Below are 16,037 nucleotides of genomic sequence, written 5' to 3'. Positions count from 1 at the left end.
GTTTATAATGGGTGTGTATGGGACGGAATGTTGGGGCTAGAGTGAGACAGCTCAACTGCTAGAGTGAGAGGAGCAAAAAAATTAATCTTAAAATCTTTTTTAAAACTGCTGCTGTGTCCGCAGCGTTTGCTCTACAGGTATGATTTTACCCTCAAAACGTAGCCATGGTTGTCCTCTTTCATCCAATGTGTTTACTATTGTACTAGGTGTTATGGTTCTTTCATAAATGTCACCAATGCACAGCCTCCTCCCTCCAACTCTTCCATAGACTCTAATGTTAAAATGGCTCAGAAGGTTGGTTTGAAAATCAGAAGAGCATGGTGTCTTTCCACTGTCACCACGTCCATATAATAAACTCCACAGGCATGAAAACTGAGAATTCAGTAGACTAGAAGCTGCTGTCGCTCACGGTGAAAGAATTTCGTCAATACGACATGTACTTTTCATTTGGGAAGAATTTGTTTGGGCCTGACTTTTCTGTTCATTTTAAGCAGCAAAAGTGAGGTGCATGTCTGTGTACGTGTGTATGGAGCCATTGGGTGCAGTCACTATAGCAACCAGGCTCACACCTGCCTGCTTAACGAGCTCTGCCTGCCACTGTGCCAAGATTCATCTTAAGCACTTCTCTTTCAACTGCTGCTGTGTCCACAGTGTTACAGCCATCATTTTACCCTCAAATTGTCGCCATTATTGTTCTCTTTCCAACAGTGTCTTTCAAAGCTCAGGCATTTAAACTTTTTAAACTGTGTGGATCAAAGTGGAGGGATCACATTTTAGTCATTCAGTGATTCAAAGAATATGACCTTTTAATATTCTTTCAGATGTTTTCTGACTCTAAATGTTCTTTTCTCATTTCTTAGGTTTTTCTAATTTACAATTAAAACATTTTCAGCTTTTTTTCCAACTTCTTCTTCTGTGTAACCTTCAGCTTTTAGCAGTTCAGCACTTTTGTTTTCAGGTTAAATTCGGGTTGTTTTTTTTTTTATCTCATTCAAGATTTTTAACTTAAATTCAGTAATTAATTCATTTCAGTGCATACATTCAGATTCAAGCATTCACACTGCAGTTTCTTCAGAAAATGCACTTTCTAGTTCTATTTTATTATTATCTATTCCGTACGTTTTTTGAAAGCCTACTCCTTCAAAACCGTTCAACTTAGAAAAACCATTCAAACACCGTTAGATTCCTATTCTTTTGGACAACATTGCTTCTATTTTTCTCATTTTTAACATTTATATTTTTAATTTTATTCAACTTTTTTCAACAAAAATTTATAATGTATTTCAATGGGGAGACCCTTCAAATTCTCATTCAACTTCCTCCTCTTTAAACTGTATCTACTTCAACATACATTGACATAGAGCCACCATTCAAACTTTAAAACGAAGACAAGACATTCAACTATTCAACTTGTATTTATCTTTTCAATATCTATTATACTTTTTCTTCAGTTCCAGTTTAAGTTTCATGATGTTTTTTCACCCGTTTCAGAGTTTATAATGGGTGTGTATGGGACGGAATGTTGGGGCTAGAGTGAGGCAGCTCAACTGCTAGAGTGAGAGGAGCAAAAAAATTAATCTTAAAATCTTTTTTAAAACTGCTGCTGTGTCCGCAGCGTTTGCTCTACAGGTATGATTTTACCCTCAAAACGTAGCCATCGCTGTCCTCTTTCATCCAATGTGTTTACTATTGTCCTAGGTGTTATGGTTCTTTCGTAAATGTCACCAATGCACAGCCTCCTCCCTCCAACTCTTCCATAGACTCTAATGTTAAAATGGCTCAGAAGGTTCGTTTGAAAATCAGAAGAGCATGGTGTCTTTCCACTGTCACCACGTCCATATAATAAACTCCACAGGCATGAAAACTGAGAATTCAGTAGACTAGAAGCTGCTGTCGCTCACGGTGAAAGAATTTTGTCAATACGACTTTTACTTTTCATTTGGGAACGATTTGTTTCGGCCTGACTTTTCTGTTCAGTTTAAGCAGCAAAAGTGAGGCGCATGTCTGTGTACGTGTGTATGGAGCCATTGGGTGCGGTCACTATAGCAACCAGGCTCACACCTGCCTGCTTAACGAGCTCTGCCTGCCACTGTACCAAGATTCATCTTAAGCACTTCTCTTTCAACTGCTGCTGTGTCCACAGTGTTACAGCCATCATTTTACCCTCAAATTGTCGCCATTATTGTTCTCTTTCCAACAGCGTATCTTTCAAAGCTCAGGCATTTAAACTTTTTAAACTGTGTGGATCAAAGTGGAGGGATCACATTTGAGTCATTCAGTGATTCAAAGAATATGACCTTTTAATATTCATTCAGATGTTTTCTGACTCTGAATGTTCTTTTCTCATTTCTTAGGGTTTTCTAATTTACATTTAAAACATTTTCAGTTTTTTTCCAACTCCTTCTTCTGTGTAACCTTCAGCTTTTAGCAGTTCAGCACCTTTGTTTTCAGGTTAAATTCGTTTTTTTTTTTGTTGTTTTTTAATCTCATTCAATATTTTTAACTCAAAATTCAGCAATTAATTCATTTCAGTGCATACATTCAGATTCAAGCATTCACACTGCAGTTTCTTCAGAAAATGCACTTTCTAGTTAGTGTGAATGCTTGAAAAGCATTCACAGTATTGTTCTTCTAATCTTTATTATTATTATATTTTATTTTTCCGTACGTTTTTTGAAAGCCTACTCCTTCAAAACCGTTCAACTTAGAAAAACCATTCAAACATCGTTAGATTCCTATTATTTTGGACAACATTGCTTCTATTTTTCTCATTTTTAACATTTATATTTTTAATTTTATTCAACTTTATTCAACAAAAATTTCCCATGTATTTCAATGGGGAGACCCTTCAAATTCTCATTCAACTTACTCATTTTTAAACTCTTACTACTTCAACATACGTTGACATAGAGCCACCATTCAAACTTTAAAACGAAGACAAGACATTCAACTATTCAACTTGTATTTATCTTTTCAATATCTATTATACTTTTTCTTCAGTTCCAGTTTAAGTTTCATGATGTTTTTTCACCCGTTTCAGAGTTTATAATGGGTGTGTATGGGACGGAATGTTGGGGCTAGAGTGAGGCAGCTCAACTGCTAGAGTGAGAGGAGCAAAAAAATTAATCTTAAAATATTTTTTAAAACTGCTGCTGTGTCTGCAGCGTTTGCTCTACAGGTATGATTTTACCCTCAAAATGTAGCCATGGCTGTCCTCTTTCATCCAATGTGTTTACTATTGTACTAGGTGTTATGGTTCTTTCATAAATGTCACCAATGCACAGCCTCCTCCCTCCAACTCTTCCATAGACTCTAATGTTAAAATGGCTCAGAAGGTTCGTTTGAAAATCAGAAGAGCATGGTGTCTTTCCACTGTCACCACGTCCATATAATAAACTCCACAGGCATGAAAACTGAGAATTCAGTAGACTAGAAGCTGCTGTCGCTCACGGTGAAAGAATTTTGTCAATACGACTTTTACTTTTCATTTGGGAACGATTTGTTTCGGCCTGACTTTTCTGTTCATTTTAAGCAGCAAAAGTGAGGCGCATGTCTGTGTACGTGTGTATGGAGCCATTGGGTGCGGTCACTATAGCAACCAGGCTCACACCTGCCTGCTTAACGAGCTCTGCCTGCCACTGTACCAAGATTCATCTTAAGCACTTCTCTTTCAACTGCTGCTGTGTCCACAGTGTTACAGCCATCATTTTACCCTCAAATTGTCGCCATTATTGTTCTCTTTCCAACACCGTATCTTTCAAAGCTCAGGCATTTAAACTTTTTAAACTGTGTGGATCAAAGTGGAGGGATCACATTTGAGTCATTCAGTGATTCAAAGAATATGACCTTTTAATATTCATTCAGATGTTTTCTGACTCTAAATGTTCTTTTCTCATTTCTTAGGGTTTTCTAATTTACATTTAAAACATTTTCAGTTTTTTTCCAACTCCTTCTTCTGTGTAACCTTCAGCTTTTAGCAGTTCAGCACCTTTGTTTTCAGGTTAAATTCGTTTTTTTTTTTTTGTTTTTTTTAAATCTCATTCAATATTTTTAACTCAAAATTCAGCAATTAATTCATTTCAGTGCATACATTCAGATTCAAGCATTCACACTGCAGTTTCTTCAGAAAATGCACTTTCTAGTTATTAGTGTGAATGCTTGAAAAGCATTCACAGTATTGTTATTCTAATCTTTATTATTATTATATTTTATTTTTCCGTACGTTTTTTGAAAGCCTACTCCTTCAAAACCGTTCAACTTAGAAAAACCATTCAAACACCGTTAGATTCCTATTATTTTGGACAACATTGCTTCTATTTTTCTCATTTTTAACATTTATATTTTTAATTTTATTCAACTTTTTTCAACAAAAATTTATAATGTATTTCAATGGGGAGACCCTTCAAATTCTCATTCAACTTCCTCCTCTTTAAACTGTATCTACTTCCACATACATTGACATAGAGCCACCATTCAAACTTTAAAACGAAGACAAGACATTCAACTATTCAACTTGTATTTATCTTTTCAATATCTATTATACTTTTTCTTCAGTTCCAGTTTAAGTTTCATGATGTTTTTTCACCCGTTTCAGAGTTTATAATGGGTGTCTATGGGACGGAATGTTGGGGCTAGAGTGAGGCAGCTCAACTGCTAGAGTGAGAGGAGCAAAAAAATTAATCTTAAAATCTTTTTTAAAACTGCTGCTGTGTCCACAGCGTTTGCTCTACAGCCACCATTTTACCCTCAAAACGTAGCCATCGCTGTCCTCTTTCATCCAATGTGTTTACTATTGTCCTAGGTGTTATGGTTCTTTCATAAATGTCACCAATGCACAGCCTCCTCCCTCCAACTCTTCCATAGACTCTAATGTTAAAATGGCTCAGAAGGTTCGTTTGAAAATCAGAAGAGCATGGTGTCTTTACACTGTCACCACGTCCATATAATAAACTCCACAGACATGAAAACTGAGAATTAGGTAGACTAGACATGGCTGTCGCTCACGGTGAAAGAATTTTGTCAATACGACATGTACTTTTCATTTGGGAAGAATTTGTTTGGGCCTGACTTTTCTGTTCATTTTAAGCAGCAAAAGTGAGGTGCATGTCTGTGTACGTGTGTATGGAGCCATTGGGTGCAGTCACTATAGCAACCAGGCTCACACCTGCCTGCTTAACGAGCTCTCTCTCTCTCTCTCTCTCTCTCTCTCTCTCTCTCTCTGCCAAGATTTATCTTAAACACTTCTCTTTCAACTGCTGCTGTGTCCACAGTGTTAAAGCCATCATTTTACCCTCAAAACGTCGCCATCGTTGTTCTTTTTCCAACATCTTGTCTTTCAAAGCTCAGAGATGTAAACTTTTTAAACTGTGTGGGTCCAAGTGGAGGGATCACATTTTAGTCATTCAGTGATTCAAAGAATATGACCTTTTAATATTCTTTCAGATGTTTTCTGACTCTAAATGTTCTTTTCTCATTTCTTAGGTTTTTCTAATTTACAATTAAAACATTTTCAGCTTTTTTCCAACTTCTTCTTCTGTGTAACCTTCAGCTTTTAGCAGTTCAGCACTTTTGTTTTCAGGTTAAATTCGGGTTTTTTTTTTTGTTTTTTTTAATCTCATTCAAAATTTTTAACTTAAATTCAGTAATTATTTCATTTCAATGCATACATTCAGATTCAAGCATTCACACTGCAGTTTCTTCAGAAAATGCACTTTCTAGTTATTATATTTTATTATTTTTCCGTACGTTTTTTGAAAGCCTACTCCTTCAAAACCGTTCAACTTAGAAAAACCATTCAAACATCGTTAGATTCCTATTCTTTTGGACAACACTGCTTCTATTTTTCATATTTTTAACATTTATATTTTTAATTTTATTCAACTTTATTCAACAAAAATTTATAATGTATTTCAATGGGGAGACCCTTCAAATCCTCATTCAACTTACTCATTTTTAAACTCTTACTACTTCCACATACATTGACATAGAGCCACCATTCAAACTTTAAAACGAAGACAAGACATTCAACTATTCAACTTGTATTTATCTTTTCAATATCTATTATACTTTTTCTTCAGTTCCAGTTTAAGTTTCATGATGTTTTTTCACCCGTTTCAGAGTTTATAATGGGTGTGTATGGGACGGAATGTTGGGGCTAGAGTGAGACAGCTCAACTGCTAGAGTGAGAGGAGCAAAAAAATTAATCTTAAAATCTTTTTTAAAACTGCTGCTGTGTCCACAGCGTTTGCTCTACAGGTATGATTTTACCCTCAAAACGTAGCCATGGCTGTCCTCTTTCATCCAATGTGTTTACTATTGTACTAGGTGTTATGGTTCTTTCATAAATGTCACCAATGCACAGCCTCCTCCCTCCAACTCTTCCATAGATTCTAATGTTAAAACGGCTCAGAAGGTTGGTTTGAAAATCAGAAGAGCATGGTGTTTTTACACTGTCACCACGTCCATATAATAAACTCCACAGGCATGAAAACTGAGAATTAGGTAGACTAGACATTGCTGCCGCTCACGGTGAAAGAATTTCGTCAATACGACCTATACTTTTCATTTGGGAGCGATTTGTTTCGGCCTGACTTTTCTGTTCATTTTAAGCAGCAAAAGTGAGGCGCATGTCTGTGTACGTGTGTATGGAGCCATTGGGTGCAGTCACTATAGCAACCAGGCTCACACCTGCCTGCTTAACGAGCTCTGCCTGCCACTGTACCAAGATTCATCTTTAGCACTTCTCTTTCAACTGCTGCTGTGTCCACAGTGTTACAGCCATCATTTTACCCTCAAAACGTCGCCATCGTTGTTCTCTTTCCGACATCTTGTCTTTCAAAGCTCAGACATTTAAACTTTTTAAACTGTGTGGATCAAAGTGGAGGGATCACATTTGAGTCATTCAGTGATTCAAAGAATATGACCTTTTAATATTCATTCAGATGTTTTCTGACTCTAAATGTTCTTTTCTCATTTCTTAGGGTTTTCTAATTTACAATTAAAACATTTTCAGCTTTTTTCCAACTTCTTCTTCTGTGTAACCTTCAGCTTTTAGCAGTTCAGCACTTTTGTTTTCAGGTTAAATTCGGTTTTTTTTTTTTTTATCTCATTCAATATTTTTAACTCAAAATTCAGTAATTAATTCATTTCAGTGCATACATTCAGATTCAAGCATTCACACTGCAGTTTCTTCAGAAAATGCACTTTCTAGTTAGTGTGAATGCTTGAAAAGCATTCACAGTATTGTTCTTCTAATCTTTATTATTATATTTTATTATTATTATCTATTCCGTACGTTTTTTGAAAGCCAACTCCTTCAAAACCGTTCAACTTAGAAAAACCATTCAAACACCGTTAGATTCCTATTCTTTTGGACAACATTGCTTCTATTTTTCTCATTTTTAACATTTATATTTTTAATTTTATTCAACTTTTTTCAACAAAAATTTATAATGTATTTCAATGGGGAGACCCTTCAAATTCTCATTCAACTTCATCCTCTTTAAACTGTATCTACTTCCACATACATTGACATAGAGCCACCATTCAAACTTTAAAACGAAGACAAGACATTCAACTATTCAACTTGTATTTATCTTTTCAATATCTATTATACTTTTTCTTCAGTTCCAGTTTAAGTTTCATGATGTTTTTTCACCCGTTTCAGAGTTTATAATGGGTGTGTATGGGACGGAATGTTGGGGCTAGAGTGAGGCAGCTCAACTGCTAGAGTGAGAGGAGCAAAAAAATTAATCTTAAAATCTTTTTTAAAACTGCTGCTGTGTCCGCAGCGTTTGCTCTACAGGTATGATTTTACCCTCAAAATGTAGCCATCGCTGTCCTCTTTCATCCAATGTGTTTACTATTGTACTAGGTGTTATGGTTCTTTCATAAATGTCACCAATGCACAGCCTCCTCCCTCCAACTCTTCCATAGACTCTAATGTTAAAATCGCTCAGAAGGTTGGTTTGAAAATCAGAAGAGCATGGTGTCTTTCCACTGTCACCATGTCCATATAATAAACTCCACAGGCATGAAAACTGAGAATTCAGTAGACTAGAAGCTGCTGTCGCTCACGGTGAAAGAATTTTGTCAATACGACTTTTACTTTTCATTTGGGAACGATTTGTTTCGGCCTGACTTTTCTGTTCATTTTAAGCAGCAAAAGTGAGGCGCATGTCTGTGTACGTGTGTATGGAGCCATTGGGTGCGGTCACTATAGCAACCAGGCTCACACCTGCCTGCTTAACGAGCTCTGCCTGCCACTGTACCAAGATTCATCTTAAGCACTTCTCTTTCAACTGCTGCTGTGTCCACAGTGTTACAGCCATCATTTTACCCTCAAAACGTCGCCATTATTGTTCTCTTTCCAACACCGTGTCTTTCAAAGCTCAGGCATTTAAACTTTTTAAACCGTGTGGATCAAAGTGGAGGGATCACATTTTCTTCATTCAGTGATTCAAAGAATATGACCTTTTAATATTCATTCAGATGTTTTCTGACTCTAAATGTTCTTTTCTCATTTCTTAGGGTTTTCTAATTTACATTTAAAGCATTTTCAGCTTTTTTCCAACTTCTTCTTCTGTGTAACCTTCAGCTTTTAGCAGTTCAGCACCTTTGTTTTCAGGTTAAATTTGATTTTTTGATTTTTTTTTTAATTTCATTCAATATTTTTAACTCAAAATTCAGCAATTAATTCATTTCAGTGCATACATTCAGATTCAAGCATTCACACTGCAGTTTCTTCAGAAAATGCACTTTCTAGTTTTATTAGATTTTATTCAAGCACTCATAACTGTTTTACAATAGGAAGAAAGGGGGCCCAGAGTGCTATCGATGTGATTATTGACAAAGTTGCCTCAAAGTAGAGCCGTTACTTCCTTGCATCAAATGGGCCAACGAGGTGGTTTGGTCATGTCCCACCGGGAGGAAGTCCTAGAGCGGATTCGGGCATGCTAGACAAATTGCATTTCTCAGCTGGACCCAGATCTGGACCTGAATGAGGGATGTGGTTGGTTAACTGGTTCATTTGCTGGTTGGCTTGTTGACACATTTAGGTTTGAATGGTTCCTCTCATTTCATTTTCACAAGAATCTATTGGCTGTGTTTGTTAAATACGCAAATGTCCAATGGTGGGGAGTCGATCCGCGTTATTGCCTCTGCTCTGTTTTCAACAAAGATGCCAACTAAACCAAATTTTTAAAAAAAGACTCAGTGGTTCTAACTTTATAAGTGTGACTAGTGGTCAGATATGCAGAAATGGAAAACCATTGGAAACCATGTCTGTGTGCATATTGTAGCTGTATTCATATTCATGTACATTGAACACAGGCAGATTTAAATTTAAGTTATAATGTTATGCTATATCACAAGTAAAGAATAGGAAAATAAGCAAAGAAAGAAAAGTAGGGTCTGCTAAACATGAAGCTGCCTCGCCTCTGACTCTGTCGGCTAATAAAGGATCGTCTGAAAAAGGAGAGGATGGCAGCAGATAGATGGTGGGAGCGGTGGACGAATAGATGGAGGAAGTATAAAGCACAGTATTGATTTTTGGTCTCTAGTGAAGTCCGACAGGATGCATGCAGCTGCCTTTATATGCTCCGCTCAGCCCCAGACTTTTTCTGCCCATCACTTATCTTAGCAGATAATGCAAGCCCTTCTCTGTGTGTATGTGCACTGTTGACCCTCTGTATGTTTTCCTTACGCCTCAAGAAAATCAGAGATCAGAACCAAACATTATATATCCATATCTTCAGAGCTGAAATTTTATACACGTTAATGGACTTTCCCCAAAATCGCCCATTAACAGCACTTTCTCCTCCCTCGCAGGAATCAGATGAAGTGCTTCTCTTATGATAACAGACCGATCGGGCTGTGTGGGTTCATGGCACAGGCTTCCTCTGAGTCTTGTTGTATAATTCCATAACTTCATATAGAGAACATTTGAAATGATCTCATAAGGTTATTTTAGGAAGTTTTATTCTTTAACTTTACTGAAGATGGTTGACTTACTTTTATCCTTTTTCTTGTTTTTTGTCCTATGTTCACAGCTCAGACAGTCATATTGACAACGCAATAAGGTCAGTTCTATTAATGCTTCATTTGCTTTCCTCCTCCCTTGCTTTGTTCTCACTCAACACGTGCCCATCATAAGCAAATGCAGCACATTTCAGTCTATTAAAACAGACTACTGTAGCTCCCTACTTTTAGCTCATTAGCTGAAACAAGCTTAATGTGATTCTGCGAAGACAGCTACTGTGTGTGCTTCTTTTTGTGCCGCCGCCAGTCCCTAATGGTTTGTCTCCCTGCAGTATCGCCATGGCTACCAAAGAGAACATCACATTTCAGCGTGGGATGTTGAAGTCCATTCAGACCAGGGTCACAACTTTGGCCAGTATCCTTTTATCATTGATATCACTTCTCTTCTTTTTCTCCAGACTCGACTTTCTTTCCTTTTTTCTGTGTTAAAATAAAAATGCCAGTTCTACTCGTTGCACAGGAAAATAGAAAACTGCTTGTGAAGACAGGCAACGCCTGTGCAACCACTCTCAGTCAGCTGCGGTCTTCAAAGCAAGTTAGGCGCGATAAGACAGAGTCAGTCTGCTATGAGTTTGCGATCGAATGGAGTCAACTTGGAAGTTACGTGCAATCTGTGATAATATGGCGAAATGTGTAAATGTGATAAATAGGTCAAAACCACAAGTGTGGAATTGTCTGGAGGAATTACATTGCATGAACGGCCTGTTTAAGGTCATGCCAAAGCATTGCCATCACATTTAAGCCCAGACTTTGATTAGACCAATTCAAAACCTTCATTTTGTTTTTCATACAGGGCCAGTGTGAAATGACATTGTCATTTAAAGGAAAAGTTATTTATGAGATCAAGGAGGTGGCAAATACTTTTTCACAGCACTGTACAGTCATGGAAAAAGGTTTTGAGAATGACACAAATATTGGTTTTCATAAAGTTTGCTGCTTCAGTGTTTTTAGATCTTTTTGTCAGTTGTTTCTGAATCATCGTTAGAGGACCTTTGAACCTCTTTCCTTGAAATTCTTGATGATCCGATAAACAGTTGACTGTTTATCGGATCATCAAGACATAAATGTAAATGCAATCCATTCCTTATTATAATTATTATAATAATGAATTGCACTGTCTTGATGATCCGATAAACAGTCAACTGTTTATCGGATCATCAAGTGCAATCTTAGCAGCAACAATATCCTTGCCTGTGAAGCCCATTTTATGCAACACAATAATAATTATAATAAGGAATGTATTGCATTTATATAGCGCTTTTCGAGAACCGCAAAGTGCTGTACAATTCCACTATTCATTCACTCTCACACACTGGTGGAGGCAGCTACAGTTGTAGCCACAGCTGCCCTGGGGCAGACTGACAGAAGCGAGGCTCCCATATCGTGCCATTGGCCCCTCTGGCCAACACCAGTAGGCGGTAGGTGAAGTGTCTTGCCCAAGCACACAACGACCGAGACTGTCCAAGCCGGTTCTCGAACCAGCAACCTTCCGGTTACAAGACGAACTGCCAACTCTTTGAGCCACGATCGCACACAATGCTGGCTGCACATGTTTTCTTGCAGGTTACCATGGTTAACAGGAAGAACAACGATTTCAAGCATCGCCATCATTTTAACAATTCCAGTCTGCTATTCTAACTCAATCATCATAACATAATGATCTCCAGCCTTGTGCTTGTCAACATTCTCACCTATGTTAACAAGAAGAAGGACTTTGCAGTTTATCTGATCACTCTTCATAAAATTCTGGAGTATATGCAAACTGCCTTCATAAAAGGTGAAGCAGCAAACTTTCTGAAAACCAATATTTGTGTCATTCTCAAAACTTTTGGCCACGACTAAATGTTTGCTAGTCTGTCTGGGTGTGAATGAAGAAAGACGACCCATGCAACTGTCTTCCAATCAAAAAAGGTTGCCCAGAGGTGAACAAAGGAACACCCCCCACATCTGGGTGAACACTTGGTCACCATAGCTACCAGGGAACCACTTTCCTTTCCTAGTCACGAGGATGTTTCTGTCTTATTTTTACTTTGTGTGACTGAGCCATACGCACTTAGATAGTTAAAATAATAAATGCTAGATTGCACTAATAAATAAAAAAATGAACAGACCTGAGATGAACACTGACCATTGAACTGAATGAAAAAATATTTAGAAAATATACATTTTTTGCTATTAAGTCTTAAATGACCATAATTTTAAAGTCTCGAGTCCATCTGACAGGCCTGTGGGTTAATATAAGATGGTTTGGATCCACTGAACCACACCGCTGGATTGGATTTTTGTTTTGGAGCCTTGCTGATGTTTTTTCCTGCTACTCTCTGTCTCTTATTTACTTACTGCAAGGAAGGGAAACCCAGCTTGGGTCTTAATTATTTTCCTTCACCCTGCTACCCCACCTCTCAGATCGCTTCCCCACCATCAACAGTCTCATCCAGAAAATCAATTTGCGCAAGAGGCGGGACTCTATAATTCTGGGTGTGGTTATTGGTGTCTGCACCATACTCTTGTTGCTCTACACTTTCCAATGAATCGCCATCAACTGACAAAATATACGCACTGTAACTCTAACCAAGTGTATACCATGTGGTTTTTATTCTCTCTATGGCACAAAAATATAATTGACATAAAATATTGAAAATAAAATGTAATTTCTCAGATTGGAGAGTTTATTTATTTTCTGGGGATTTGTATATTGCTGCTTGTATCCTGTTGTTATTTTAACTCCTTATAAATTCACATAATAACCTTTCATTTGGATTGTGTATTGTATTGACTTATTTTGTTAAATAAAAGTGACAAACTCACTTCCAGCTTGGTCATGCTCATTCAGCTTTATTTCAGACATGCAGAACTATGGCACAGTAAACCAGTCATACAGTATAAATGTATAAACATGAACATCAGAGTGCCAAGATCGGTGCATACAAGGGGGGCAACCGCCCCGTTCATATCTTGCAGTATATTGTAAACATAATGAGGTTCAGTAGAGTCCAAACAGGAGTCATTTCAGTTATGACAGCACGCAAAGCAAGATATCACACTATGACTGCAGAAAGGCATTGTTGTGATACATAGACATGTGCCTAAAATTCATGTAAACAATGTACGAAAACAGCTTATACGTCTTCCTACAGCCACAAAACTCTCAAATGGGAGAAAAAGTTAATGTTTTGTTAATATTTAGTTTTGAGAAACAGGGCAGGCAGTGACGACATCATGGACTAGAAGTGCACTGATGCCTTTTTTTTCTGATCTTGTGTATTTGTTGTTGTGTTTAGTGAACCCATATGTGTTTTTTTCTTTTTTAATTTATTTGCAAGTTGTAGTTTTATCCAGCTGTCTGCATAAGGCAGGAGTGCACCACTAGTTTAGACTATGAGAATATAGTTACTGACAGCCTGACACAATAGTGCAGTTTTTATCTTTCTTCCTCAGATCCTGAGTTTCTGACGTGATTGGGCATGAGTGTAGCCAGAAAAATGGAAATGTCCTGCCCTTCTTTCTTTTTCTTTCTGTTTTTTTTTTAGGTCCGTAGCAGAAAACAAAACAAACAAAAACAAAACATTAAGTCGTACTTGAGAGTCTCTTCGTCTTGTTTGTGCTTTTTCATCGTCAAATTGACATCCTTCCTCGTGTGAAAATTTGAGATGACGTAAAAGAAGACTCCTTTCATCCCACTTTTCATTGCTGCATCTCTGAGAGCAAAACAGACAGAGGAAAAAGTTGATATACACAGAGTTACACTGAGATTTCTGTGTGTTTGTTCCATTTCTTCCTCGCATACCTATTGTAACCGCTACGAAGATGATCACAGCCACACCCAGCACCATTGCCAGGGCGCTGAGTAACATAGATAGACGCCCATACTTTCTCGCTCCCTCAGCATCCCCTGTCTGGAGAACAGTCCTCGACTAACGGGAAATGGAAGGAGATAAAATATAAATAATTTAAGAGCAACACAGTTGCAAAACAGTAGCAAAACACCTGGATTTACAGTGTGATTTAAAGCACGGAGAAAAATGTCTATGGATAAAGTAAAAGCTAAATAACTGCGCGGCACTCACCACATTTGCATACCACAAGGCACAAATATTGAGCGGCCAGCCGGGACAGAAACAGGACAGCACGGCGAGCCAGAGGTAACTCGGGGGGTCGGTGCCCGGTGGCACCTGAGAGGGCAGCTGTCCCAGGAAAAGCCGGGACGAGGATCTGGGTGGGGCCAGTTGCCCAACGGAGCCCGATTTAAGAGGTGATCTGTGTCCGTTCTGGTCCGCATCCAGGGAGCGGACACTCCCTCTGATGTTCAGGGAGAAAGAGTCAGATGGTTTGATGTTGCTCTGCCCGGTGGGCTCGGTGGTTGCTGTGCTCAGTAGCTTCTCCGTGTCCTGGAAGCCGGTGGGTATAGAAACTTCCCTCTCGCCAAGGGCGCTTTTCCCAAAGGCAGCATCAGTGTTAATAGCCATCACTGAAAGATAAGAAATATCTCCAAGTCGGATTCTCTGTCTGGCCGAGCCGCTTTCCTGTGGATGGAGACGCTGAAGAGTTCTTCCTTCAGATCTTGTCCATTGGGGGTCATCAGATTAAATATTACAAATTCAGCTAGCGTAAAGGCAACCTATTTAATTAAGCAGTCCAACTCCATCAAAATTTCTTATTGATGAGCGAGATGTTATTGATGTCTGAGCTTCTCTCACGTTTAGTTGGCGGTGAGCATCTGGACGCAAGTCTCGTCTCTTACCCCCACCCCCCTGTATTATGTAGTGAGGTATTACCGCATCCCCTACTTTTCTACAGCACATCCCTAATGCCGAAGCCTACTTATGCACCAGGCGATGCGTGTGACAATGCAGAAACAACAGCTAAACCCGTTTTAAGTGAACGCGCGCGGTGCGTAAAAGCTTTCCATCTTTCCATGTGCGCATGGGGGCAGCAGTTGGATCAGCATATCGAACACTATGGAGGGTGTGTGGGGGAGAGAGATGAGTGGAGCTGGAGCAGGGCGGACATTGAACCACAAGCCTCTAAACACATACACCACCTGCTGACTCAGACACTGGTTGTATTCTGCCATATTAGAGCCTGTAACGGCATCCCTGCAAAGAGCTCCCCAAATTTAACATCTGATCAGTCAAGAATCAGTTGAAGTGTTTTTAAATAAAATTAGCAATACTCGAAGTGCTAGTGCTTTCACGTCTTATCTTATACTTTTATTTTTTATGTTCTGTGTTAAGCACATTGAGTTTGCATATAATGAAATGTTCTATATGCAATATATGCGTGTGTGTGTGTGTGTGTGTGTGTGTGTGTGTGTGTGTGTGTGTGTGTGTGTGTGTGTGTGTGTGTGTGTGTGTGTGTGTCATTGCCATAGAAGCACAAGCAGTTCACTTATTAGGACCAAAATACATCAATGACCTCCTGACCCAGTATGAACCATCCAGATCCCTCAGGTCATCTGGATCCGGTCTTTTATCAGTTCCCAGAGTCAGAACCAGACACGGAGAAGCTGCATTCAGCTTTTATGCTCCTTATATCTGGAACAAACTCCCAGAAAGCCTCAGATCAGCTGAAACACTCAGTTTATTTAAATCCAGGTTGAAGACTCACCTGTTCTCAGCTGCATTTGAATAAAGCACCAAATCCACACTTTTAAGCTTAAATTTCAAAACTTACATTTAACTACTGATTTTATCTACTGTTCTGATTTTATCTGTTTTGATTTTATATACTGTTTTGTTTGTTTGTTTGTTTGTTTGTTAATTAGTTAGTTAGTTTATTTGCTTGTTTTAATCAATTTTAAATCATGCTTTTTATTTGTTCTTGTTTCTAATGTCTCTGTAAAGCACTTTGAATCACCTTGTTGTTGAATTGTGCTATACAAATAAACTTGCCTTGCCTTGCCTATTATGGATGCTAAGCTATTAATGGGTAGGACGTCAATTTGCTCTCCAGACAGCCTCGGATCTGGGTGGCATGGATTCCACAGGATGTTGGAGATG

At 38.4% G+C, this 16,037-nt stretch overlaps 2 protein-coding genes across 2 annotated transcripts in view; one reads left to right on the top strand and one right to left on the bottom strand.

Annotated features, from left to right (window-relative positions):
• The window catches only part of LOC146700378 (Golgi SNAP receptor complex member 1-like), an 80,018-nt gene extending 67,173 nt beyond the window's left edge, over nt 1-12,845 (top strand). Inside the window, exons 7-9 of the mRNA XM_085470549.1 lie at nt 10,050-10,079; nt 10,311-10,393; nt 12,445-12,845. Coding sequence (XP_085326675.1) covers nt 10,050-10,079; nt 10,311-10,393; nt 12,445-12,569 — 238 coding nt within the window. The 3' untranslated portion in view covers nt 12,570-12,845. The remainder of the gene's footprint in view (nt 1-10,049; nt 10,080-10,310; nt 10,394-12,444) is intronic.
• A 7-nt stretch (nt 12,846-12,852) lies between these two features.
• trarg1b (trafficking regulator of GLUT4 (SLC2A4) 1b) lies at nt 12,853-14,976 on the bottom strand. Its single transcript, XM_085470550.1, has 3 exons — nt 14,106-14,976; nt 13,826-13,952; nt 12,853-13,736 (listed from the first exon to the last, which is right to left on the bottom strand). The coding sequence occupies exons 1-3, from the start codon at nt 14,502-14,504 to the stop codon at nt 13,723-13,725; spliced, it is 540 nt and encodes a 179-aa protein (XP_085326676.1). The 5' UTR covers nt 14,505-14,976; the 3' UTR covers nt 12,853-13,722.
• Nucleotides 14,977-16,037: the final 1,061 nt, after the last annotated feature.

The sequence above is a fragment of the Copadichromis virginalis genome, linkage group LG10 (genome assembly GCF_057382275.1).
Source record: "Copadichromis virginalis isolate Kocher_CV1m ecotype Utaka linkage group LG10, C_Virginalis_male_GT1.1, whole genome shotgun sequence".
In the NCBI taxonomy this organism is placed as follows: domain Eukaryota; kingdom Metazoa; phylum Chordata; class Actinopteri; order Cichliformes; family Cichlidae; genus Copadichromis; species Copadichromis virginalis.
The sequence above is the reverse complement of the archived record's forward strand: the minus strand, read 5'-3'. Positions and strand labels throughout refer to the sequence as shown.